Source organism: Lampetra planeri, chromosome 13 (assembly GCF_965212315.1).
Source record: "Lampetra planeri chromosome 13, kcLamPlan1.2.h2, whole genome shotgun sequence".
NCBI lineage: Eukaryota > Metazoa > Chordata > Hyperoartia > Petromyzontiformes > Petromyzontidae > Lampetra > Lampetra planeri.
Window position 1 is genome coordinate 12,617,323 of NC_136119.1, and position 27,795 is coordinate 12,645,117.

At 53.8% G+C, this 27,795-nt stretch overlaps 1 protein-coding gene across 2 annotated transcripts; it reads left to right on the forward strand.

Moving 5' to 3' along the window:
• The first annotated feature begins 1,011 nt into the window (after positions 1 to 1,011).
• On the forward strand, positions 1,012 to 27,609 carry FECH (ferrochelatase). 2 transcript variants are annotated; one of them, XM_078600212.1, is made up of 11 exons: positions 1,012 to 1,111; positions 9,293 to 9,416; positions 11,261 to 11,380; positions 12,194 to 12,342; positions 17,708 to 17,842; positions 18,016 to 18,122; positions 19,537 to 19,635; positions 20,298 to 20,405; positions 24,512 to 24,676; positions 24,953 to 25,012; positions 25,396 to 27,609. In XM_078600212.1, exons 1-11 carry the CDS (start codon positions 1,078 to 1,080, stop codon positions 25,528 to 25,530), a joined length of 1,236 nt encoding a protein of 411 aa, XP_078456338.1. In that variant the 5' UTR covers positions 1,012 to 1,077; the 3' UTR covers positions 25,531 to 27,609. The 2 variants fall into 2 exon arrangements, with proteins under 2 accessions (XP_078456338.1, XP_078456339.1); XM_078600213.1 differs by having other exon boundaries at positions 9,293 to 9,407.
• Positions 27,610 to 27,795: the final 186 nt, after the last annotated feature.

Below are 27,795 nucleotides of genomic sequence, written 5' to 3' on the forward strand. Positions count from 1 at the left end.
GGTTGACAAGTATCTATACAGATCTTTTTTTACTGGTAGGAACCTCCTGGTTACACCAGCCCACAGGGGATTATTGTGTTCGTCCGTCGTGCAGGGAGGGGCTGGGTGGGGAGGGAGGGGCTGGGTGGGGAGGGTGGGGAGGGGCTGGCTGGGGAGGTTGGGGCTGGGTGGGGAGGGGAGGGTGGGGAGGGGCTGGGCGGGGAGGGTGGGGAGGGGCTGGGTGGGGAGGGAGGGGCTGGGTGGGGGGGTGGGAGGGGTGGGGCTGGGTGGGGAGGGGCTAGTCACCCCGTGGTGTGCCCTTATAAAACTCAACGTTCCTACCAGCTCCCTCCGCAGGAATGTGTTTCATAAGCGACCTGGCCACGAATGGTAGCTCAACGAAGTGGCTATTCATGCGGAAATGTAGAGCAGCCAAACACTTTAAACGCGTTTATGTTGATTCTGAATGTGAAGGGACAAACCAGCGGACCCGGAGAAAAAAAAATCCACGCGACCACGGAGAGAGAGACACGCAAACCTCAAATATACAGCAGGCGTCAGGGTCATGATCGAGCCCACGACCTCCTGCATACCAGGCGAGGTAGTTAACATCTCCTAGCCACCGTGATGATGATGAGAGAGAGACGCAAACTCCAAATATACAGCAGCAGGCGTCAGGGTCAGGGATCGAGCCCATGACCTCCTGCATACCAGGCGAGATAGTTAACATCTCGCACGATGATGATTTTCTCAGGGGAGCACTTGCATCACGTGTGGGCGGGGCTTACCCGTTGTGGGCTGGGCTATGGTCTTGTTTGTGGGCGTGGTTAAAAATGACTGGGCGGGGGTTGTAATAAGTGGGGCGGGGTCTCCCTTAGTGGGCGGGGTCACTGAGCAGTATTTAGCATAAATGGGCGAGACTACTCCGAATGGGCGGAGCCAGCGGGTCGGGGTTTGCGTTTAGTGGGCGGGTTCAGTGGGCGGGGTTAGACCGAGTGGGCGTGGTTAGACCGAGTGGGCGTGGTCTCAGCTGCCCCCCCGGCCCCCCACCTTCACTCCCCTCCCCGCCCCGCCGCTCCACGTGATCACAGTTCAGCGATGGCAGCGGCGGTGCTGGGTCGCGTGTGCAGAGGTGAGCAGTGAACGCAGCAGCAGCAGCAGCCTCCCGCGCGCCTTTGTCTCTCCTCTCGAGCTCTCGCCGCTGTTGCTTTCTGTCTGTAGGACTTGGTGGGAGGTGGGGGGTGGGGTGGGGGCTGTCAGAGAATCGGAAACGGCCGTGGGAGGCGAGCGCTGTCATCTTGTCACCGTGCCGGACGCCACCACGCGCGCGCTCACGTGTGTTGATGTGCAAGTGAAAGTGCACCTAGCCTGGCACAACGCGGTGTGGTGAGGTGACTTTGGTGGTGAATGGCGTGAGCGAGCACCTCTCGGGCATAGCCGGCACGCGTTGTTGTTGTTGTTGGGGGTCGGTGGCGTCACGCGAGTTGACGCACGCACGGCCGCCTTTGTCTCACTTTTACAAATCGCCGATTAGTCGTTTTAGACTCGAGCCCTCGCCAGCTCCAGGTACGGGACGAACCCGGTCGGTCACTCGCGATGGTGACCGTGGTCTGGAATCGAACTCCCACATCGCCCCACTCGCCACTACTAATAGGCGCTCGCAAACACCCCGCGATCAACTCCACCACCTCCACCGTATGAACTCTCTCACTGGTTTCACGTGGTGGGGGGGGGGTGTAAGTTCACTTGGATCATCGGCCACGATCGCTCCACTGCTGGATGAAGGCCGCCCTCCCCAAGCTGTCGCTCCCCACGCGCGAGCCGATTCCATCGCTCCGTCTCCTATCGGGACATCCCTTACCCCCCATCAGGTTATTATCGGAACCGGCGATGCTGTGTGGTGTCGAATGTGAATGGTGTGGAACGGGTGGGTCGTTGTGACGGCAGTGGATAATTAAAACAAAAAAAATTGAATGGAGGGGGGGGGACACGTGCGGTGGATCGGCAATACCCCGGTTTACGTCGGGGATGCGTTCCCGAAATGTGCGTCGACGAATATGGAAATGGCGTAAAAATCAGAGCGATGTCCGGGGATAGTGGTGGTGGTGGGTGGTGGTGACGAAGGCTGAGAGACCACGGATAACGAGAAACGACGGGGGTTGAGGCGACGCAGTTGCGGGTGGCGGTGTTCACAACGACGTGACGACGCGTTTGGGAGACAACGTAAAACGTGGGGGAGACGTGAATCGGGCTGTTACTGGACTGTACTTACGTGTTCCCGCTTCTATGCTTCGCCTGCGAACCTTCACGAACCCAAACTGACCAGCGTGCGTGTGTGCCTGTGTGTGTGTGGGTGCTCGCTAACAGCACTTGCCCCTACAGTCTGTTAAGGCTACACGGGGGATCTTTGTATTTATCTTTGTGTGTGTGGGGAGCGGTGGTGTAGTGGTTAGCGAACCCGGCGACCCGAGTTAAATTTCCGCTCACGGCCAAAACCAGTGACGATTATCTGAACCGGTCCTGGGCCTCCCCTAGGTCAACTTGGCCTCAAATAAGTACCTGGTGCGGTGTGTAAACATCGCCAGAGGGTCGGGGCGTGGTGCTGGCCATCCACCCCCTCGTGCGCTAACAGCACTTGTCCCAACAGTCAGTTCAGGCTACACGGGGGGTCTTTGTGCGTGCGTGGTGAAGTGTGGCCAAACAACAGCATGGTGTGCGTGGCGAGGCCCCGTTTTCATTTAGACTTCTCACGACTCGCTTCAACGTACGACGTGGATTCTCTCAAAACCGCTTCGCGCTTCATGGGGCTACCGGTGAAACGCCCTGCACGAGGCGATTTAAGTCTCTGACGCTCTCTGGCAAGTGGATTGACAAACGCCGTGCTACACGGCTGGGTCAATTCCGCAGCAAATTTAAAAAATGTAACCGCCACCGCTGTGGCCAAGATGACTCTGCACGGTGCTGTTTTCTTTGGTAAAAGGGGCCCGCACAATGAGCAGAGGCGCTCTCGAGTGGCCGGCACGGGTGCACAGGGCTTGCGTCTAAGTGGATAACTTTGTCCAGGTTACACAACGGGATTTTTGCGCGCAACTTTTCCTGGATGCTTTAGGACGTTTTGTGGCCCAATTCCCAGTCAATGGAACAGCTTACTCCAAGGTATGTATACGGTCAAGCGTAAGAAAGCTTGAGAGCACAGCTTTCAGTCGCGGTGACCTCGGTTGCCCATAAAACAAACAGAAGTCTGCATTCCGTCTCCATGTAAAACCGGCCTCAGTTCATGTCTGATGTTAGTCGTGGTCAGGAGTCTAATTCGGGTCAATGGTCTTCGTAGCACGGTGCACTAATCACAGCACCACTGTTCGCCACTCCTCCATCACGTTGGTGTGTAAGCCTGGCTCGGGGTGTCTGTCGGGGTGTCACGGGGGAAAAAGTGTGCGTGTGATTTGGCCTCACGGGGTCAAAGTTCGCGTGTGATTTGGCCTCACCGGGCCAAAGTGCGTGTGTGATTTGGCCTCATGGGATCAAAGTGTGCGTGTGATTTGGCCTCACGGGGTCAAAGTGTGTGTGTGATTTGGCCTCACGGGGTCAAAGTGCGCGTGTGATTTGGCCTCATGGGATCAAAGTGTGCGTGTGATTTGGCCTCACGGGGTCAAAGTGCGTGTGTGATTTGGCCTCACGGGGTCAAAGTGCGTGTGTGATTTGGCCTCACGGGGTCAAAGTGCGCGTGTGATTTGGCCTCACGGGGTCAAAGTGTGCGTGTGATTTGGCCTCACGGGGTCAAACTTCGCGTGTGATTTGGCCTCACGAAGGCCAGGCAAATGTAAGTACGGTTCACTTTCGCCCGATATACTGACGGGGGTCTAAAGGAGCCATTTTGTTGATCTGCCAGCGAAGAGGAGTTGCCTTTGACGCGCCCAGTTTGCAGCACCCACACTTAGGGTGGCGAAGCGTGTATGTATGTATGTAGAAGTGCTAACAAGCAGCATCACCTTGCCAAAAGTGGTGTTCCCTGGACTGAGCGACATAATGCGTGGTTGGTTTCCGAACAGCTCCGATGGCCGATTGGTTCGCGTATCAAGGGATTTTGGAATAAATTACCGTAGGTGCAGTTAGTTTTTTTTCTGCCTTGTCACATGATACCGTGGGCACGTGCTGGCAGGCCACGTGACTTCATCGTTCTGACGCGCCCCGACTGGACATTGTGAAATAGAGCTTTATCACTCCTCGGATTCCTCGAGTATATAAATATATTATACTCTTTGGTTCTGACGTCATGATTCCATGTGGCTTGATGTCGTAATGTGTCGCCACATCTGTACGTGTTTCTTATCTTCCGCTTCTCTTATCTCCCGTTTATCTTTCTTCTTACTCGTCTGTATCTTGTAATGTCTCGGCGGGCCACATCGCTCGGTGGGCCACAGCTCGGTGGGCCACAGCTCGGCAGGGCCTCTCCTAAGGGCCTTCGTGGACCACATCTGGCCTGTGGGACGCGAGTTGTCATCCGCAAGGCGTAAGAAAATTGCCGGTCATTAGTCGAGTGGCAAAGATCCGTTTTAAGTGAGAGAAAACAGAGAGCAGAGGGGAGAGACTGTTAGAGATTGGAGAGAACGCATTTACAGAGATTATAGAGCAGCGAGAGAGAGGGAACAGACGGGGAGATGGAGAGAGAGGCACAGGAGACAGGAGTGGAGGCAGCAATTAGAAAACCACCACCACCTCATCGTGATCACCACCACCTCATCATGATCACCACCACCTCATCATGATCACCACCACCTCATCGTGATCACCACCACCTCATCATGATCACCACCACCTCATCATGATCACCACCACCTCATCGTGATCACCACCACCTCATCGTGATCACCACCACCTCATCGTGATCACCACCACCTCATCGTGATCACCACCACCTCATCATGATCACCACCACCTCATCGTGATCACCACCACCTCATCGTGATCACCACCACCTCATCGTGATCACCACCACCTCATCGTGATCACCACCACCTCATCGTGATCACCACCACCTCATCGTGATCACCACCACCTCATCGTGATCACCACCACCTCATCATGATCACCACCACCTCATCGTGATCACCACCACCTCATCGTGATCACCACCACCTCATCGTGATCACCACCACCTCATCGTGATCACCACCACCTCATCGTGATCACCACCACCTCATCATGATCACCACCACCTCATCGTGATCACCACCACCTCATCGTGATCACCACCACCTCATCATGATCACCACCACCTCATCGTGATCACCACCACCTCATCATGATCACCACCACCTCATCGTGATCACCACCACCTCATCGTGATCACCACCACCTCATCATGATCACCACCACCTCATCGTGATCACCACCACCTCATCGTGATCACCACCACCTCATCATGATCACCACCACCTCATCATGATCACCACCACCTCATCATGATCACCACCACCTCATCATGATCACCACCACCTCATCATGATCACCACCACCTCTCACATGAGGATCGGAGTGTGATTCCCGGCTGTCGCTTACACCAGCGGTGCTTCTCTGGACCAGTCCTTGGAGTCTCCTGTGTGGATGCAGTCTCAACTAAGGACCCGGTGCGGTGCGCAAGCGCGAGCGCTGCGGAGACGAGGGTGTCCGAGCGTGATTCGGACCACAATAGCCCCCACGTGCGCCATGCCGGCCTTCACAAGTGTTCGCTAACAGTGCTTATACTCCAACTAACAGTGCGTATACTCCAACTAACAGTGCTTATACTCCAACTAACAGTGCTTATACTCCAACTAACAGTGCTTATACTCCAACTAACAGTTCTTATACTCCAACTAACAGTGCTTATACTCCAACTAACAGTTCTTATACTCCAACTAACAGTGCTTATACTCCAATTAACAGTGCTTATACTCCAACTAACAGTGCTTATACTCCGACTAACAGTGCTTATACTCCAACTAACAGTGCTTATACTCCGACTAACAGTGCTTATACTCCGACTAACAGTGCTTATACTCCAACTAACAGTGCTTATACTCCAACTAACAGTGCTTATACTCCGACTAACAGTGCTTATACTCCGACTAACAGTGCTTATACTCCAACTAACAGTGCTTATACTCCAACTAACAGCGCTTATACTCCAACTAACAGTGCTTATATTCCAACTAACAGTGCTTATACTCCAACTAACAGTGCTTATACTCCAACTAACAGTGCTTATACTCCGACTAACAGTGCTTATACTCCAACTAACAGTGCTTATATTCCAACTAACAGTGCGTATACTCCAACTAACAGTGCTTATACTCCAACTAACAGTGCTTATACTCCAACTAACAGTGCTTATACTCCAACTAACAGTGCGTATACTCCGACTAACAGTGCTTATACTCCGACTAACAGTGCTTATACTCCAACTAACAGTGCTTATATTCCAACTAACAGTGCGTATACTCCAACTAACAGTGCTTATACTCCAACTAACAGTGCTTATACTCCAACTAACAGTGCTTATACTCCAACTAACAGTGCGTATACTCCGACTAACAGTGCTTATACTCCAACTAACAGTGCTTATACTCCGACTAACAGTGCTTATACTCCAACTAACAGTGCTTATATTCCAACTAACAGTGCGTATACTCCAACTAACAGTGCTTATACTCCAACTAACAGTGCTTATACTCCAACTAACAGTGCTTATACTCCAACTAACAGTGCGTATACTCCAACTAACAGTGCTTATACTCCGACTAACAGTGCGTATACTCCAACTAACAGTGCTTATACTCCAACTAACAGTGCTTATACTCCAACTAACAGTGCGTATACTCCAACTAACAGTGCTTATACTCCGACTAACAGTGCGTATACTCCAACTAACAGTGCTTATACTCCAACTAACAGTGCTTATACTCCGACTAACAGTGCTTATACTCCGACTAACAGTGCTTATACTCCGACTAACAGTGCTTATACTCCGACTAACAGTGCTTATACTCCAACTAACAGCGCTTATACTCCAACTAACAGTGCGTATACTCCGACTAACAGTGCTTATACTCCAACTAACAGCGCTTATACTCCGACTAACAGTGCTTATACTCCGACTAACAGTGCTTATACTCCAACTAACAGCGCTTATACTCCAACTAACAGTGCGTATACTCCAACTAACAGCGCTTATACTCCAACTAACAGTGCTTATACTCCGACTAACAGTGCTTATACTCCAACTAACAGTGCTTATACTCCGACTAACAGTGCGTATACTCCGACTAACAGTGCTTATACTCCAACTAACAGTGCTTATACTCCAACTAACAGTGCTTATACTCCGACTAACAGTGCTTATACTCCAACTAACAGTGCTTATACTCCAACTAACAGTGCTTATACTCCAACTAACAGTGCTTATACTCCAACTAACAGTGCTTATACTCCAACTAACAGTGCTTATACTCCGACTAACAGTGCGTATACTCCGACTAACAGTGCTTATACTCCAACTAACAGTGCTTATACTCCAACTAACAGTGCTTATACTCCAACTAACAGTGCTTATACTCCAACTAACAGTGCTTATACTCCAACTAACAGTGCTTATACTCCGACTAACAGTGCTTATACTCCGACTAACAGTGCTTATACTCCAACTAACAGTGCTTATACTCCAACTAACAGTGCTTATACTCCGACTAACAGTGCTTATACTCCAACTAACAGTGCTTATACTCCGACTAACAGTGCTTATACTCCAACTAACAGTGCTTATACTCCAACTAACAGTGCTTATACTCCAACTAACATTGCTTATACTCCAACTAACAGTGCTTATACTCCAACTAACAGTGCTTATACTCCAACTAACAGTGCTTATACTCCAACTAACAGTGCTTATACTCCAACTAACAGTGCTTATACTCCAATTAACAGTGCTTATACTCCAACTAACAGTGCGTATACTCCAATTAACAGTGCTTATACTCCAATTAACAGTGCTTATACTCCAATTAACAGTGCTTGTACTCCAACTAACAGTGCTTATACTCCAACTAACAGTGCTTATACTCCAACTAACAGTGCTAATACTCCAACTAGCCGTTCTTATACTCCAACTAGCAGTTCTTATACTCCAACTAGCAGTTCTTATTCTCCAACTAACAGTTCTTATACTCCAACTAACAGTTCTTATACTCCAACTAACAGTTCTTATACTCCAACTAGCAGTTCTTATACTCCAACTAACAGTTCTTATATTCCAACTAACAGCGCTTATACTCCAACTAGCAGTTCTTATACTCCAACTAAGAGTTCTTATACTCCAACTAACAGCGCTTATACTCCAACTAACAGTTCTTATACTCCAACTAACAGCGCTTGTACTCCAAATGACAGTGCTTCAACTAACGGTGTTGATACTCCAACTATCAGTGCTTATTCTCCTACTAACAGTGCTTATACTCCAACTAACAGTGCTTCAACTATCAGTGCTGATACTCCAACAGGCTGAAGAGACGACGTGGGGGATCTTTGTGTGTTGTGCGCGTTCCACTCGCGTTGCACCGTCGGGGGACATTGTGACATGTCACTGCGTTGCGCCGTCGGTTGATGTTTATCTTCTCTGCCGCTCGGTGGCTGGGAATACATCCATGGCATGTCGCTAAGCCGTGCGCGTGCGCGCACAATTTTACAATACAACTCGCGTGTCAAAGTGTTCCCCTTGCTCAGATGAGTGTTGGGCAACCTTTGCCAATGGTTTCTCCAATGGGCTGATTTCAAGGGCCCAAAGCATTGCTGGACAGTGCTCGGGTTAACCGGTCGTTGCCTTGACCTGCGTGGCTGACCCCGGCTTCCACAAGCGCTGGGCCTCTCCCACCTGGCCTCGCGTTTGCATCATGGGTCTCCTTGCCGCAGTCATCGCTGCTTTTGGTGATCATCGTCTCCCTCTCCGTTCCTTCTTGCCACCGTCGCAACCGGGGAGACAATTGGAAGCCTTTGCCCAACTTGGAGAAGATTTGAGCGTCATGTGCGTTTTGTTGTTCAGCGTTGCCATGACGTGTGCAGTGGGAGCGAGTTGCGTCTAAGGACGCGTTTACAGACCGCGTGTTGTGTGCTGCGTTGCGTGTCGTGTTAGTGTGTAGCATGTTGTGAGCCGTGCAGTGTGTTGTAAGGTCGCGGTGACGCACTGCGTGTTGTTTATGTGTAGCGTGTTGCTAGTGTGTAGTGTGTCGTGAGTGAGCTTGCTCCGTGTGTTCATGGCGCCCCTCTCCCTGTGTCGCCCCAGGCCTCTGGGCGCCGGTGGCGTCGCGCCGCGCCGCCCCCGTGCTGCTCCGCTGGCAGTCGAGGGCCGCCCCCTCCGCCGTCGCCGCCCTCTCCGAGGAGGCCAAGGCTCCGCCGAAGTCAGTGTGGTAGGTCGTCGGACCTGCGGCGTGCGGTTCAGACAGACGACTCGACGAGTAGCAGAGCTCTCTGACGGAGCGTTTTCGGGTCGTACCGCGGTTTTGTTCAGCACGGCGTTCTCCGGGTCTCGCCGCGTACGCACGAGCAACGATGAGCCGGTGCGCACAAGCGAAGAAAGCCAATAACGTCGGTCGGACCGCCCCCATCAAACGCTCGACGGCAGCGGCCGGCAACGCGGCATCATCAAGGGAGAGCGTGAGCCTCTCAATTCTATTCCTGAAGAAGCTCCCAGAGCATGGAGCGAAACGTCGGGCATCGTGCCGACTGCAAAATGCAGCGCAGGGGCACCGTTTGAAATCTTACCCCTCCCCAAAAACGCCTCAACACCTTCTTCCAAAACGCCTTGTACACTTCAGCAGTCAGTTGGTGCAGGTGGCAGTACAGCAAGTGGGTTTACAGACTTGCAGGCTGTGTGAGCTGAGTTGGGTGAGAGTTTTGTCTTGGAAATGTTTTGGTTTTCTCTCGTGTGCAAATTAATTTTCCACGCATTGAACGTTTTACCCGGACGAACCTTGAGACTCGGCGGGGGGCGTTGCTTTGGTTTTTTTCTCACGTTGAAAAATGTTTGTTTACGTAGAGCTGAACCTGCTCAGGGCGTGGCCATTTCCTCTTTGGTATTTTTAGTTCTGGAAGCAAAGCGAGAGCGTTTAGGGAAAAAATAACCCCCGCACACACGTAACAGGGGTACAGAACTGAAACCCTGCATAGACTGGCTTCTGCAGCCTACTTGCTGTACTCCTGTAGACGTGTTCGTGATTTAAAGGTGGGTGATGTCTTGGGCAAAAGTGTCAACAACCAACACGATCTCACTCAAAACGAGTTCAGATCCTGGTTTGGATGCTAACTCAACCCATCATCCTTCCAGGGTGGATAAAATTAGTACCACTTTGTGTGGGGAAGTCAACAGTAGTTGTCCTATGGATAGACTCAGCCCCGATATATGAATGTGTAATTTCCATCACTGGCTGAGAGCTGTAAACAGGAGATGAGCACCGCTTGAACGACTTTGGACATCATAATTGCGGCACACATCGTCCTGCCAGAATAGACAGCAGTCGAGATGGGCTCTCGTCGTACTTTAATAACCGCTACACACTGTGGCGAGATGTTAACTACCTCGCCTGGTATACAGGAGGTCGTGGGTTCGATCCCCACCCTGATGACACCTGCTGTATGTTTGGAGTTTATACGTTCTCCCCGTGGTCACGTGGATTGTTTGCTTCATATTCTCCTTTCTCTCTCGGCTCTGCCACTCTCTTGCTGCCTTAGATCACAACTCGGTGTTTGGGAATGGACCGTTCACCCTTACCGCACGCGGACACCCTCTGTATGCTCCATAGTATTTTTTTTTGGGTTCAATCGCGTAAATATGAATGTGTCGGTAAACCCGCCACCACCCGACACAGCCAATTAGTAAGATTTGTCACGTAAGCAAAACGTGCCAATTAGTTGCTACTTCAGTACACCGGTGTGTTGGAGAGTAAACCCACAACATTTACAATTCGAGTACGACGTTTAGCTGGTGATTACAACCAGCTTCATCGGATGATTAGCCAGAATTGTGAAGAAGTCTTCCCGTTTTGGTCTTAAATAGAGGAGCAAAGGTGATGTCATCACTGTCAGCCTATCAGATGGCAAGACCAGAGGGAGGTACATGTAGTCGTATACATTGCAACGGATCATGTTAATCTGAAAATATGCAGTACCTATTATGCTGCTTACGTTTTGCTGCGTTGTACAAACGTGAAATGTTCATCAAAAGTTGTCTTTGCCGACGCCCGTGTGCCCTCAGTAAGCCCCGCACGGGCATCCTCCTGCTCAACATGGGGGGACCCGAAACAACGGGCGACGTTCACGACTTCCTCAAACGCCTCTTCCTGGACAAAGACCTCATCCCCCTGCCCGCCCAGAGGTGAGGAGACTCCCTTCGCCGGACGCCATGAGTGTTGCCCTGTCCCGTGACGCCCCCCGTCCCGTGACGCCCCGTCCCGTGACGCGACGTGAAGACGCGTCGTCTCTTGGCCGTGAAACCGTTACCGTGGGACGGCGCCAACTGGCGTGCCCGCCGCTCGCTCGTGGCAACTGCAGCCAGTGATTAAGATCGGCTGCTTGGCTGATTGAAGGGCTGGGCTTGGCTCCTGTGCCACCAGTGTTGCCCAAGATCACCAATGTTGTCGGAATAAAATGCTGCGGTGACATTTACGCATTTGCACATCGGCTGGGAGAGGGGGGCAGGGTTAACGCACCCCCTCCGCCCCCGCGCCATCTGATAATGCTGTGGCTGCTGATGATGCTGCTGCTGCTGCAAGAGGTGATGATGTAACGGGTGGACACGCGCACACACAGATGCTACGCATAGCCTGGTGGTATCGTTGGGCCAAGTACCAAACGAAGGAGAGTTGCGTTTTCCGATTATTTGAGAAATCGATTCATCGACTGATCGTCCGGACGATGACTGGACTGGTTGGATGACAAAAAGGCCACCAGATGGGAAACCCGTTGCAGAGCATGGGAATCGCACAAACTCCGTGCAGAAAGGCGCCCGAGTCGCGAATTAGAACCAAGGGCGTTCTTGCTTCGAGGGGCATCGGGCGTCACCGCCACGCTGCCGCTCCCAACGACAACGGGCGCGATAACGAGGAACAAACGGCAGGGTAACGTGCGTGCGCCCGTCTGTCCGCCTGTGTGCGCCCCCTTCCCCGTGTGTGTGCGAGTGCCCCTCTAGTAAACTGGCTCCGTGGATCGCCAAACGACGCACGCCCAAGATCCAGGAGCAGTACAGCCGCATCGGGGGCGGCTCCCCCATCAAGCTGTGGACGAGCCGCCAGGGCGAGGGCATGGTGCGGCTCCTCGACCACATGTGCCCTGGCTCGGGTGAGCATTCGCACGCTCACGCACACACTCGCACTCTACACTCATGCTCACACGCACACTCACACATGCTCACATGCACACGCATGCACACGCATGCACATGCTCGCTCGCACGCACACTCACGCTCGCTCGCACGGTCATGCACGCACGCACATACACACATGCGCGCACACGCTCGCTTGTACGTACACACGCTCACATGCACGCTCGCTAACATCAGACACGGCCGAGACACCCAGCCCTCGGCGCTCTCTGTCTCTCGCCACCGCTCGCTGGTTTGCCGCAGAGGCAGCCAGTCCAGCAGGGCTGAGTGGCGGGCGCTTTGGTTCCGGGGGCTGCCTCGCTAAATCCTCAGAGCAGTTTCACATTTTTCCAAACGTGTCATTTGGGCCACAACGCCCAGCACACAATGGACTCTTTCGCAATGGACTTTTTTGTTTAACCAGCTCGAAATTGTGCAACTGCCGTTCATATGACGAGACCAAGAAATGCCTCCCCAGATAGCTGGCAGTGAGTAATGCAACAAGGCACCGTGTCGGAGCAAAGCCCACAGTAAGTAATGTTATAACAGAACTATGATGATGGTCGTAGTATGTAGTAGTAAGAGAGTCAGTGCCACCTGTCAGCACCGTCATCATCAGCCGTGATCTCGCCTCGGCTGGATGAAGGCCTCCCCAAGGAGTTGCCGTCAATCACTAAAACTAAACTATTTTTCAGTTTACAAGGCAAGGCCCCCACTGAGCTATGTAGCTGTTTTGTTCAGAAGCGACTTGGCTATCACAAATGATAGCTCAATGAAGTAACGTGGACTAAATGTGGAGGCAAAAATCGGGGGACCCAGAGAAAAATTCCACGCAAGCTCAAAATATACAGTCGTCAGGGTCGGGATCAAACCCACGACCTCCTGTATACCAGGGTGAGGTAGTAAACATTTCCTCGCCACCGTGGCGCCAACAATCTTGCGATGCCACCCCCGTCCATCCTGCACCTGCGCGTGAGTCGAGCTTGTCGCCCGTCCCCGCGGTGGTTGCACCCCCCCCCCCCCCCCGGGCGTGTCCTCCGCCTGGGTGGCCATTCCTTTCCCAGTCTCGTCCAGTGGCCGTCGTCACCTCCAGCTAGGAGAGTGACTTTGTCACTGGCAAATCCGAACAGTAACCATGGCGTCTCTTAAAGTTGCGTTCGCTCTCTGATCCACGTGGTTTTTCTGTGTCCGACTTACAAAATGCGCGGCCTCTCCACGCCTATGTGAGTCTGTTTTTAGCTTCTGTGCCACGTTCTTTGCCAAAGACCTTTATTTGGAAGGAGCTGAAATCCCATTGGCACTCAGAGGAGCGATTGGCACCCACCGTGACAAAGCGGTTTCTGTGGGGCATCGATACCAAAGTGCCGATAGGAGGTGACATTAAAGACTCGGTGACATTGAGGTGGCCAGATGGCTCCATGGGGTTCACGATGGCCACGTGGGGAGTACTGAGCCAACACCACTGCGCTGCCGGGTTCATGTCCGTTCAGAAATAAGCGACTTAACCAGGTTAGCCGTGAATAGGATTACCCGCTGGGTCAGGAGGATTGATGAGCCAAATAACCGAATCATCAACGCATTCAAGGTGAGATGGCTGAGTGAGTCTGGGCGCTGAAGCTTCGCCCGGACACACCGTCCCGCAACTGTCGAGGTCCTGGGTTTGATTTCGGGAAGCCGCCTCTGGCTCAACAAACCACGCAAAATGTGCGTCAATAGCACTGCCCTAAAAGGAAAAAAAAAATTATAGGTTGGCTTCGCATGGTTGGCTACGTATGGTGCGAAAGAAGTTCAACATACATACACACGTACATACGTGGCTAAAATCCCAAATTTGGAGAGAAAAAAATCTGCTCTGGTTTTGTCCATCATTCGCCAGTATCTATCCACTGCTGAATGTCGGCTAAAGCACATTCCGCGATAACACGAGAGATGCGTACGCAGGCCGAAACAAAGACTGAGGCGTGTGTGGGTACCATCTAGAAGCATCCAGCAGCATCCCGCCTCGTGCGATCTTACGCAGGAGCAGCTGCACGACTGCTTATTCCTACTCTCGCGACGTAGCTCCTCCGATCGTTCAATCGCGTGATATCCAATTCGTATCCGTGTTATACAAAAATGTGTTAGTGAATCATACGTTCATCGCATTGTATCCAATTCGCGTTATGAAAACAACGCGCAGCGTTATAGCAGGACTGACTGTAATTAAAACTAAAAAACAAGGCGATGGCTTTGATCTTCGAGGCACCCATGTCAGCCAGCTGGCATCCGCAGCGCGATCGTGCAAAGCAGAGGGTGTTGAGCGTTGTCGACCGCGGGCGACACGGCCTGCCGTTTAATCACCGGCTTGGCAGTCGGGGGAGTCTCGCTGTAGCCGTGAGGCAGCTAAGCTGCACGTTGAGGCAGGGCGCGGGGCCCCATCGCGGAGGGGGTCGCGCCCCCCGTCCCCTCCCCCGTCGAGGTTTCAAGGTGCAAGGTTTGACTGCAGGCCAAGAAAAGCGGCCCGGCAGCCAAGTCTGTTTGATTTACAATTTTCACCGCGTTTATTTATGGTTTTCCTCCTGTAGCATCCTTTTGAGTTGCACCCCCCACCGCCCCTTGCGGTGAAACGCGGCCGTGCTGTCACCGTGCAGGAGTGAGTCGAAGGGATGTCGTTGAGGAATGGAGAAGTAAGGAGGATAACGGGGGCGTTGACCGACGATGCTGCCGTTGTGAGCGAAGGAACCTGGGAGTGGGAATGGGGGCAGGGCGCGTCGTGAGGGCAGCTGGCGGGGGAGACGAGAGGGGAGATGAACTCCGGAGTGGAGGCCGAGGGAAGCGAAGAGAGAGGGGGGAGGGAGGTGGCAGTGGCAGTGGCAGTGGCAGTAAAACGACGTCTCGGGGTTCAGAGGGTGGCGAGTTCAGAGGTCGCGACCGGACGGGAGCAACTGAGGTAAAGAATGAACGGAATGTCAATGGAAGAATCAGGAAGCGAGGACCTGGGACCAGGCGCCGCATCACGCCGAGTGTTGGAGAGAGTCGGCGGGCTTGGACGGGACACGCCGCTCGAAGGGACGAGGGACAGGTGGACGAGACGGGCGACGGGCGACGGGATGGCCGTCTAAATGAGCGAACGTGCCTGATGAGAGAGGACAACCGAGTGCTGAGATGTGTCAAGGAGTGAGCATTGTGGGACAATGGGGGTCGGAGTGGCATGGGGAGAGGCCTGTCGTGCAGCAGTGGAGAGGCACTGGCTAATGGTGATGATTTTTTGGTTTTATCTCGGTCACCCTTGTTGATGAGATATTATATAGCAAAGGGCTCTCTTGGTTCACCGTGGGGGAAATTAGAGTGGAAATGGCAATTATCTGCAATCCTGTTATCTGTGAATTGGATTATCTCATGGTCAGAATTGATCAGGAAGATGCCCCCCCCCCCATTCGTTATTGTGCAAAAACGGGTTGTGTTAATCCAATACAATTAAACACACACTCAAGTGGAGAGGGGGGCACAGCCGGCCCCAAGGTGGCTGATGGCATTGCGGGCACATCCGGCCACCGCCGCTGAGATGCTGCGCTAAACTTTGTAACAAATAAATAAATCGGAGTTTACATCACCTGTCAATCCACTGCTGGATGAACACCTTCCCAAATTCTTGTCCATCGACGCGATTGTTTGACCACTCTTTAACGTGCTGCTCGCTGTGGGTTGATGAATAAAGCCTCCCAGGAGAAGAGTCGGATATCTCTTATGCCACTGATGTTAGTCGTGGCCAGTAATCGAACTCGTACGGGCCGGATCGGAGCGTGCCAACAAGTTTCGTCGCCGCTGCTCGATTGTAATTGACAAACGGTTCTAAAATTAAAAATACAAATGTTAAGTGTGTCAAAAATACTTGGTAAACGGTGGGCGAAAAAAACCTAAACAGTTAATAGCGTTGCCTTGAAAAGAAAAACGTAATTTCTTCGTAGCCTGAAACGTTCACCTATTGAAAGTTTGTTTTCCTTTTACAAGGCCACTCGCGCGCACGGCGTCATCAACGGACGCCGCCGCCGCTACCGCGTCGTTGTCCGCCCTTGTGCACCGCTGATATCGCCCGACGCTTTGTTTCATGAACGTCGGTGTGCTCATCGGGGCAGCCTGTAAACGGCTACCTCCCTCATTGCATTCTCTTCCACTGTGAAACCCTCACCCTGAGGCAGAAGCGTTGCTCCGCAGAGGTGTTATGCAAGGCGTTTAGACGTTGGCGTGAACTTTGAAACGGAATCCCCGTTTATGTAAACGCTCAAAGATGCCCGTGTAGCCTTCAGATTCTTGTATGCATGTTGAACTTTTTTCGCGCCGTTCGTAGCCAACCATGGCTTATCGGAGGTGTGGGGGAAGGACAACAAACTAAACACTACAATCGGTTTTAGAGAAATGAGTTCTCAATCTCGATGATGATTTAAAAGTGCAACGCTCCAGCGGCTTCCTAATATCGGAAGGAAGAGCGCTCCAGACGGCTGCAGAAGCGCATCTGAAAGCGCCGCGCGATGCAGTGGCCACGTCTTTGTTCGGTGACTAAGCCTCTTGGGGCAAGTGCCGTTAGCGAGCACCTATTAATACCGGTGTGACGACACACACGAAGGACTGCCGTGGCCAAACACCGGTTCCCACACCGCACCGTGTGTGATTTAAGGACGAGTCGACCTAGGGGAGGCCCAGGACCGTTTCAGATATTTCACACCGATAGTTACCCGTGGCAAGGAATCGAACTCGGGTTGCTGAGTTCATAGGAGGCACTTAAGGGCCGCTTCTGTCTCGTCTGGCTTTCGAGCGACACTCTGCTTTGGCTCCGTGCTTTAGTCTCGCGATCCTGCGTGCCCATGAAACGTAGCGCGTGTTATATATACACACACACTCACTCATACACACAACACATACATACACACAACACATACACACACACACTCATACACACAACACATACACACACACACTCATACACACAACACATAAACACACACACTCATACACACAACACATCCACACACACACTCATACACACAACACAAACACACACACACTCATACACACAACACATACACACACACACACTTGCTATCATTACACACGTATATAACAACCTGCAACAATGTGGCCTGCAGAGATCACAACGAGTGTCCCTCTAGCATCTAAATGCAACTGCATCTGAAGCCGCTGCACATTGCTGTGTTGATGGAGGTGACCGATGGTGTTGATAGTGACGACGGTGATGGTGTTGATGGTGTTGATGTTGACGGTGATAATGCTGATGCTGATGAAGTTGACGATGTTGATGGTGGTGGTGACAGTGGTGCTGCTGCTTTGCGTGTCCGACGAGGGCAGCGCCGCACAAGTTCTACATCGGCTTCCGCTACGTGCGGCCCCTCACGGAGGACACCATCGAGGAGATGGAGCGCGACGGCATCCAGCGGGCGGTGGCCTTCACGCAGTACCCGCAGTTCAGCTGCTCCACCACAGGTGTCCACCACATTACCCGCAGTTCAGCTGCTCCACCACAGGTGTCCACCACAGCTGATAACGAAGGCCCACGCTGCGGGGGGGCCCAATCGAGGCCTGGTCCTCCCCGTGCGTACCGCTCGTGACACGTGTGTGTGTGCGCCCCGCTGCGTCTGTGGCTTGTCGTCGTGCAGGGAGCAGCCTGAACGCCATCTACCGGCACTACGAGCAGCGTGGCACGCCGCCCCGCATGGCGTGGAGCGTCATCGACCGCTGGCCCACGCATCCCGGCCTCGTTAAGGTGAGCCTCGCTCGATCGCTCGCTTGCTCGATCGTTCAATCGTACAATCGCTCTCTCCCCGGTGCCGGTTCGACTCGGCAGAATCGCGCTCCCTTGGTGTGTGGCCATGGGCGCGGTGCGGTGGGCGCGGTGCGGTGAGAGCGGTCGGCTCGCAGTTAACGACGATCGCCTCGGCAACCTCTGCACGCCAGATGCCACTTTGTGGGAAGTTGGTCTGGTGGAGGGGGAGGCTTTTTTTAAATCACACAGGTGGTGGTCATGTCCTGTTTAAAGCCCTAAGCCAGCGGTGGAAATTCCTCATTCCTACGATGGGGGAGAGTTTATCCCCCAAAGCGATACTAGTTTTATCGACCCCAAGGGATGATGGGCTGAATAGACCCCCACCCAACTATTTTAACCTTTCCGACTGTGAGTCGCTTGCTCGCTCTACCGCTCGGCCACCTGGCTGGCTGGGGGTTAGGCCGAGTGGTGCAATGCATTGGTGGTGAGGAGTTTAGCGTCAGTCACACGTGTGACTGACGCTAAACTTTCGTCTGCGTCACGCTGGGGCCGTGCCCATCGCCCTCCTGCCTGCCTCACATTACAAGTGCGGTGGTGCCAGCTCGGATAGATATATGACCTTCCTGCGCCCGGGTTGTGTGGCTAAAATGCAAGCGGAGATGGATAAATATCGTGCGTAGGATGTTTTTTATGGAAGTCAGTGGTGGGGGCTGCGTGCGGGCGTGGCTTTCACGTGTGAAACAAAGCCATGGGCCGTACGATTCGTACCCCCTGTGTGGTATGGATAGACTGGCACTTGCCAGAGGATTGTGGAATTTACACCCTTGACTCGGGCACGCCAGCAGGGAAAGGAGAGTGCCGTCCCATCACAATCAGAATATTTGTTTATACTGGAGGAATCCGATGAGCTATAAAGCTCTTTTTCACGGATGTCCAGTAGTCGGTGGATGTGTGGCCCCACTGCATGTGGCCAGGTGGCTCACAGACGCGAGGGTTGCCAGTTCAAATCCTGTTTGGGGGTTGACTCGGCCTATCATCCCTCTGGGGTCGATAAAACCGGTTCATTCAGCACCGCTTACGTTTTGATCTTGCTCTCTCCGTCAAAGTGCGAGGTTAAACACGATGTCGCTTGGCTGACCGTTACAAACACCAGATCAAAGAGAAGCACGGGGAGAGAGAGAGAGCGAGAGAGAAAATACGTCACCGCTGTTGCCTAGCAGCGGAGCACCTCTGTGCGTGTTTCGTCTCCGCGGTCCGCGGCGTCTCTTCCGGCAGAGCGAGATGAGCCGGAGTCGTCCCTTTCATTTGAGAGCGACAACGCCTTGTCGATCGAACCGCTGTCAGCGTCGACTCAATATGCTTCTCACCTTCACAAGAGTCTCCACCCTCCCCGCCCCCCCCCCCCCCCCCACAGTGCTTCTCCGACCACATCAAGAAGGAGCTGCAGGAGTTCCCCGCGGACGTCCGGGGAGACGTGGTCATCCTCTTCTCGGCGCACTCGCTGCCCATGTCTGTACGTGCGGCGACATTGACACGCGCGGCGCTCGCACGCGTGCACAGAGGCACACGAGCGACGGCACAGAGGTCCCGCGTGGCCCACGAATGGGCCGCTGTGGCAAGTACGGCGAGCGAGCGCCTACGGAGCGCCAGGGGGTGATGTGGCCGAGGACCGCGCCCTGACACCTTTGTCTCTCCCGTGCTGATGTTTACACACCGCACGAGCTACTCGTTCTCAAGGCTGAGTCTCAAGTTGAAGGGCGTTGCCAGGACGAGTTCAGAGATCATTCGCTAACCGATGGCGGTCGTGACCGGGAATCGAACCCTGTTCGTTAGGTTTGTAACGCAGCGCACGAACCAGTGTGCCATGCAGGGGAGGTCGTTGGGTTCGATCCCCACCTGAACGATACTTATATATTTGGAGTTTGCGTGTTCTCCCTGTGGTCGCGTGGATTTTTCTCCAGGTCCTCCGGTTTTTCCCTCCACATGTAGAATCACCGTCCTTTTAAGAGTATTTGGCTGCTATAAATTTCCACGTGTTGATAAGCCACTTTGCTGAGCTATCATTTGTGAGAGCCAGCTCGCTTCTGACAAAGAGCTATTGCAGCGCAGTGGGCCTGGTGTCCGGTCGCGTGACTGTCATCCTCTCGCCCACCCACCACCCCGTCCGGGCCGCAGGTAGTGAACCGCGGAGACCCGTACCCGCAGGAGGTGGCGGCGACGGTGCAGCGCGTCATGGAGCAGCTCAACTTCAGTCACCCGTATCGCCTGGTGTGGCAGTCGAAGGTGAGTGGCGGGGCGCTTGGCAACGCGAGACGGCGCTACGGGGGACACAGATACAGTACTGTGAGAGGCTGTGTGGACGCAGAGATACGCTGCGGGAGGCCGTGCTGCGTCGTGCCGCGCATAGTAGCTTCGCAACCCGAGTTGCGTCGTCAGGAAGCACCCACGGCTTCCTCTCTCCTGCACGGTATCATCTCCCATCCCGGAAGAAGTATACATTTTTATTGGGTATTTTCATAACAGCTATTTTGCTTTTCGATTTAAAGCTTTCGTGACTGCAGGGATTCATCTTCTTGGTTCTTTCGGTAAAGTCACGTAGAAGGGAAGTAATAAAATAATAAAAATAAAACATAATAAAACAATTCTCAGTGAGAATTGTTTTATACGGACAGCCTGAACTTGCTGCTGCAGCGGCGGCCGCAGCAACGGGGGTATTGTGCTCACAGCGTCGCGCAGTAGAGGATCAAACCCACGGCATGAAATACACAGTTACGACAGCTTGAGCATTGCATGGCTTCATCGTATTTTTACAACAGGCCACTGGAAGTTTTGGCGACATCGACCAAGGTTGCCTCCGCTGTGGCAGAGCAGACGGACCTCGCAGTGAGACGGTTCCGGAGTTCAATTCACGCTTGAGGATCGAATTGGCCCATCGTCCCTTCACGCCTGTGAGCAAAATAGCTCATCTTCTTGGTTCTTTCGGTAAAGTCACGTAGAAGGGAAGTAATAAATAATAAAAATAAAACATAATAAAACAATTCTCAGTGAGAATTGTTTTATTATGTTTTATTTTTATTAGTGAGAATTGTTTTATTATGTTTTATTTTTATTATTTTATTACTTCCCTTCTACGTGACTTTACCGAAAGAACCAAGAAGATGAGCTATTTTGCTCACAGGCGTGAAGGGACGATGGGCCAATTCGATCCTCAAGCGTGAATTGAACTCCGGAACCGTCTCACTGCGAGGTCCGTCTGCTCTGCCACAGCGGAGGCAACCTTGGTCGATGTCGCCAAAACTTCCAGTGGCCTGTTGTAAAAATACGATGAAGCCATGCAATGCTCAAGCTGTCGTAACTGTGTATTTCATGCCGTGGGTTTGATCCTCTACTGCGCGACGCTGTGAGCACAATACCCCCGTTGCGGCGGCCGCCGCTGCAGCAGCAAGTTCAGGCTGTCCGTCGACGCGGCCTGTCAAGTTGTGGGTAGCGGCGTGTCTGGCTTGGGCATGGGGTTTCGCCCCAGGTTGTTGTGAAATGCGTTATCTTTCGTCGTTATCAGTCGTGCCCGTTCCGTTGCGTTCAACCGACCCAGATGCCGTGAGAGATTTCCGCCGTCCAGTGTCCTGCCGTCGTTTCGACACCGATGGGTGTGGTGGCGATGGCTCTCGGCCGACTCAGAGTCTCGGTGCTTCCCCACTGCTCCTACACCGCCAACTGTGGCGGCGCACCCGCACCGCCGTTAGTTAGCGTCGCATTGCGCTAAAGAATTCGTCAAACCGGTGAACGAGTTCGGTCCGAGCCACTCCCTTCACCAAGCCGCGGCGTGGTGAAGTATGGTTCACGCAACCCCCTTGACGGGTGTACGCAGCCTTTACTCCGGCAATGGATCGACAAAGGACTGTATTTTTAATTTTTTATTAAAGCCATTTGTGCGAGCAATATTATTTCCTCGGAGGCCACAATGCACGCTAATTGGCACACGAATAGCGATAGTGTAGCCTTAACAGACTTTTGGGGCGAGTGCTGTTAGCGAGCGTCTACAAAGGTCTGCGCACGGCACGCAAAAGGGGGGTGGGTGGCCAGCACCACGCCCGGCCGCCTCTGACTCCCGAATGCTGACGGTTACCACACACCGCCCCAGCTGCTCGCGTGAGGCCGAGTCTATCTAGGAGAGGCCCAGCACCGCCCGCTTCAAATATTCGCCCACCGTCATTGGTCGTGAGCGGAAATGGAACTTGGGTCACCGGGCTCGCAGCGGCGGTGCGTACAACCGCTGCACCGCCGCTAGCCATTAAGACACGGAGACAAAGCTCCACCCGTAAAGCCGTCCCAGGCTGGTGGCGCAAAAAACGTTGCCGGCGAGCGCCTTGGACGGTCGGCGAGGAGACGCAGCGGAGGGACGCTTGCAAAATCAAAACGTTGGCGCGGACAATTTTCAAACGCCGTGTTCTAACGAGCGCGGGGGTGGAGGAGAGAAAAATCCCGGCCGCTCTTGAGATCGGCCGCTCCGCCCACGCCTCCCCCCCCCCGCCATCGCTGTCCACAGGTGAGAACGCTAGCAAGGAGGGCGGGCGTCACGTCACGGCGGCATCCGTGTTGTGACATCGGCCATTTGCCGCGCTCCGCCTAATTGGGATGCGAGACACCGAAAAGGTCCCCTTGGAAACTCACGGGACCACGCGCATCCCTCCTGTCGGGCCTCGTTAGGTTCCCACACACACCCCCTGGGTTTACAACAAAAACAACAGAAAACACCCCCCACCCTGCCCGCCCCCCCCCCAAAAAAAATACAACCCCAAAAGACCAAAATACCAAATAAAAATCAATCGCCGCTTTCGCCCTCGCGTCGAGACAGCAGCGCTGCTAATTGAGCGGTGGAGTTCTGTCGATGCTCAAGCGGAGCCCAGGCTTCACCACCCGGCTGAAGTTTGTCCCTCCCTCCCCTCCCTCCCCTCCCTATCCTCCCTCCCCTCCCTCCATATCTTCTTCCCCCTCCCCCTGTCGAGTTAGTGCAACGGCGATGCCCGCACTGTGAAATCGCCGCGAGTGCTCCCCGCGTGCCCCGCAGCGGTGCGCGCACGCCGCTCTCCTTGCGTTCGCTCCCCAGCCGGCTGGCGGCCACGGGCGCGGCGCGTTTGGCGGATTTGTCTTTTGTTTTACTTTTTAGGTGGCAGGGTGGCGCAAGTGGTGCACTCGCTTGCCTCGCAGCAACAAGGGCCTGGGTTCGGATGCCGACTCGGGCGCCTACATGCTCGGAGTTTGTGTGTTATCTCTCTCTCCCCCCTGTTCTGCATGGGTTTCTTCCCGGCTCCTCCGGTTTTCTCCCATAGATGAAAGAAAACCCCGCACGCAATGTCACCGGTGTCGGACGAAAAACATCCAAACGATGAGATGTTACTTGCAAATTACGCAATTTGGGATCGCACAAAGTGAACATCGCTCCATGCTGCAACAACTTGGCAGGATACACCATTGGAACCTCATTTGCCAGTAAAAAGAATTGTTAAAAAGGTGTCAGTTTTGTTGGCAGATAAAAGGGTAAAAAACCAATTATCAACTTGGCAGGATCCTTGTGAATAAGAGTCCCGAGGCTCTCCTGAGTGAACAAGCGTGATAATAATAATAATAAAACAAGTAGAGGTGTCCCGGTGACTCAGGAGTTCAGAGTGCTGAGCTGGCACCGCTGGGAGCCTGAGGGTGGCTCTGTCGGGCTCTGGTGGAGGACACAAGGTGATGCCTCTGGTGGAGGACACAAGGTGATGCCTCTGGTGGAGGACACAAGGTGATGCCTCTGGTGGAGGACACAAGGTGATGCCTCTGGTGGAGGACACAAGGTGATGCCTCTGGTGGAGGACACAAGGTGATGCCTCTGGTGGAGGACACGAGGTGATGCCCTCTGGTGGAGGACACGAGAGGTGATGCCCTCTGGTGGAGGACACAAGGTGATGCCTCTGGTGGAGGACACGAGGTGATGCCTCTGGTGGCTGTAAGAATTCCAGAGCAGTGGTCGATTCATCTCGGGGCACGCTTTGGTGTCCCCGTGCTCCAGGGAGGCGTGCAGGGTGCCTCTCGCTCCTCTTGTCAGCCTTGATCCAGCAGTGGAAATTCCACCTTTCCCTTGTGGGTCCGGGGATGTGGTCATCCCTGAAGGGATTGACGGCGAGCGATAGGTGACAACGACCGAGGTCATCCGCACCCTTAGTGCAGCTTCGAATACTTTTCCGATACCCACCTTCCATTCCGCCTTGTGCTCTATTCGAACCGCGGGGTCCGCTCCGCTCAAATCTCGTGGCCCTCGACTCACGAGTCACCCTCCCGCTCCTCCTCCCGCTCCTCCTCTGGGGGTCGTCGTCGTGGGTGACGCTGGGGGTCGTCGTCCCGCCTCGCAGGTGGGGCCCATGCCATGGCTCGGCCCGCAGACGGACGCCACCATCAAGGGGCTCGCGGAGCGCGGCAACCGGCACATGTTGCTGGTGCCCATCGCGTTCACCACGGACCACATCGAGACGCTGCACGAGCTGGACATCGAGTACGCGCAGGTGCTCGCTGGAGAGGTGAGTGGGGGTGGGGGGGGGGCATCGCCACACCGCCGCCGCCGCTCGCGCGTCTCGTCGGCCGTGGCCCGGGAACGGACCTCGGGTAGCGGGGCTCCGTAGTGCGGCGTGCCGGCCGTCGTGCCGCCGTTTAACCGCCCGTGCAGCAACAACAACAACAACGACCGCAGCGACAACGACAACCGCCATCCGCCACTAATTGGCGGTGACACGTTGCTATCGAGGTAGGAGCTGTTGCTTTAACCCTGCGTCCTCCCGGCTCGTGTTGTCGTGCAGTGCGGAGTGGAGAACATCAGGAGAGCGGAGTCACTCAATGCCAACCCTGTCTTCATCGAGGTACTCGCCCCGCTCATCGCACAGTCGCTCCATCCTGCCCTTGGCCTGTCGTGCTAAGCCTGCCGTTGTGGCGGTGGTCTTCATCGCAAGGCCCGCGGGTCACTAGCGGCTCCTGGTGGCCTTTAGTGCGGCCCCTGGTGGCCTTTAGTGCGGCCCCTGACGTGCTGTCAAATCCCAATGGTTTCAGATGCGTGGCGGCCTTCGCACTGATGTTGTCTTATCGGCGATAGCGGCCGCCCCCCTCTCTGGCGCCTTGTGGCCACGTCTTAACCCTCGGCTGACCTTGTTAACCTCTTGAACTTGGCTTCGTGCACCCGGGGCATTTGGACTGGGTCAAGTCCAGAGTAACAACGCTCTCTGCGCCGACCCCCCTTGTCCTGCAGGCCATGGCCGACCTCGTCAAGGTGCACCTGGAGTCGGGCAGCACGTGCTCACGGCAGCTGGGCCTGCGCTGCCCTCTCTGCGTGAACCCCACGTGCGGCAAAGCCAAGGAATTTTTCGCCAACCAGAAGCTGTGACCCAGCCTCGGCCTGCTGGGGTGGGGTGGTGAGGGGGCGTGGCTAAGAGGGGGGGGGGGCACCATCAGCCTAATGTGGGCACTGACCCGTGACCTGAATGCCGAGTGGATAGCGGTAAGAGGGAGGGGTCGGAGGGCAGGGTGGCAAGGGGGGGGGGAGAGCATCATGGTCTCAGATGATTACGATGACACGTGTGACATGGGTTTGCAGTCGGAAGCATATTTTTGTGCTGCGTGGCATCGTTTTCTTCACATTTCCAATCTTCTGGAAGCAGTGACAAGTATTCATGTGACCTACGGTCCGAGTTCACTGTAAGTGGAAACTGTCTGAGGAAATTTTATCTGTAAAAATTTGGCGGAAACTCTGTTGTTATGTGTGCCTTTTCCAGAAAGTGGAATTGTGATGGCTGCCTATTGAAATATTGTTTTGTTTTTGGAGTATACCTCCGTTGAAGTCAGCTCCATCTATAACCCCACGTTTTCATTGTGGCCGGGAGTGCCCCGTTAGGTGTGTGGGGGCATCTGCTTTTTGCAACCTGATGTGGGGCCTCCCGACCTTTCACCTCCTCAACCCCCGCGCAACCAAAGGATCGTTTTACATCTTGTGGGAAGGAGGACGACCATCGGGTATGGGGACATTTACAAAGCCTGTGGCGTGGTGACTTTTTGTCTCGTGGGCTCACCTCCGGCTAACACCCCCCCGAGTGTTATACATCAAGGAAGGGAGTTGCCATGGGGCCTGGGTTTGAGATCGGTACAGGTCAAAGGTCAACAAATCATTCTGGGAGGTTGAGGCCCGATATTCCGATTTAAGCTTGGAGCGCACAGCCCAGCTTTTGCACCAGGCAAGCTCCGATCGGGCTGCTCGTAAAATTTGACATCTGTGTGGCTACTGCAGAAGGCAGAGCGTGTGAGCATCGACTATTTTCTATGCAATACGAGTTTATACAACTCATTTTCTCATGTGCGCTTCTAGACACACGCGTTGAGCTGAGCGCTCCATGTACGTATGCACGTTGAACTTCTTTCGCGCCGTACGTAGCACGTGGATTGTTAACAACGCTCGTGGAGTCTTGAGCCCCCCTTCCTTGCCCTTCTTGCTGAGCTGGGGATCGTGCACAGCTCTGGGCTCGCACCCCGTACACGTCGAGTCGCCACTGTCGAGGACACTTCACCCCCTTTCTCGTTCCGAGACGTCTGCAAGTTGCAGGGTGTGGTGGTCCCATTCGCCGCTTAATCTCGGAACGCGCGAGCGATTCGTTTTATTTAAAGAGGCATAGCGCCGTTGTTTTTAAAGACGTCGTACTCACCGCGGAGAACTGTAGCGACACGACCGTACTCCACGACCGCTGGCGCCACACGCCCTCCCGCATGTCCTTGTACTTCGGATTCCGTTCTCATCACGTACGGGATCGGAACGGAATTGATACACGTACGTCATCGGAATGGGAAAGGGTCATGATCGGATTCGTTTATTGAATCGTGGTAAACTGCATCGTCGCGATGGTCGTGCTCATGACAGGGAGCGCCATATCAACCTCGCACACGAGGTTCATTTACATCTGTACTTGTAGGTCGAGTGCAAGGTGACGCTGCGATTCCCTGTGGATGCTGCGTGATGTTTAACCGAGTGCCACTGAGAAGTCTCGGTGTGTGACACCGGGAGCAGCGCCGGAGGGCAAACAGCCGCCCATCGGCACAGGCCCGGCCAGAGCGGCCGACTGCAGCCTCATCGGGCGATTGTGGACCGAGTGCGTCAGCAGCAGCAGCAGCAGCAGAGATTAGTGACACTCACACATCAGCTGTGCAGAGAAAGGCATGTTCGCATTGAGAGGGGAGGCGATCTGGCCTTGCTGGCAGGTCACTTGCTCTACCTACAACGTCACCAATTGAACTTTTTGAACCGAAGCACATTGGAGCCTTGGAAATTCCTACTTAATACAAACTGGTGGTGTGTTGCGCGCATTTCGTTAGGCGAGTTTTTTTTCATTGTATTGTTGAATTGCTGCCACAGATGTATCGAGTTACCCTAAGACACTGGTTGATACTTTGACATTGTTATTAAAATACGTAGATTAGACGTGTCCCGAGTGCTGGAGTGATTTCTTGTGTGTTACGCATTCTCCATTCCCTGTCTGTATCCTGCTGGCGAAGTCTGACGATTGATACGAGTAGCAAATCCCCGAGACGACGAGACTGCGAGAATCGTGGATGATAACGTTCAATCACAAGACCTATCGATACGACCGGAGCCGTCTCTCGGGTG

Coding starts and splice junctions, on each gene's coding strand:
- FECH (XM_078600212.1), top strand. CDS start 1,078: ATGGCAGCGGCGGTGCTGGGTCGCGTGTGCAGAG. Junction 9,417..11,260: donor GCTCCGCCGAAGTCAGTGTG/GTAGGTCGTCGG, acceptor GTGTGCCCTCAG/TAAGCCCCGCACGGGCATCC. Junction 24,677..24,952: donor CGCAGGTGCTCGCTGGAGAG/GTGAGTGGGGGT, acceptor GTTGTCGTGCAG/TGCGGAGTGGAGAACATCAG.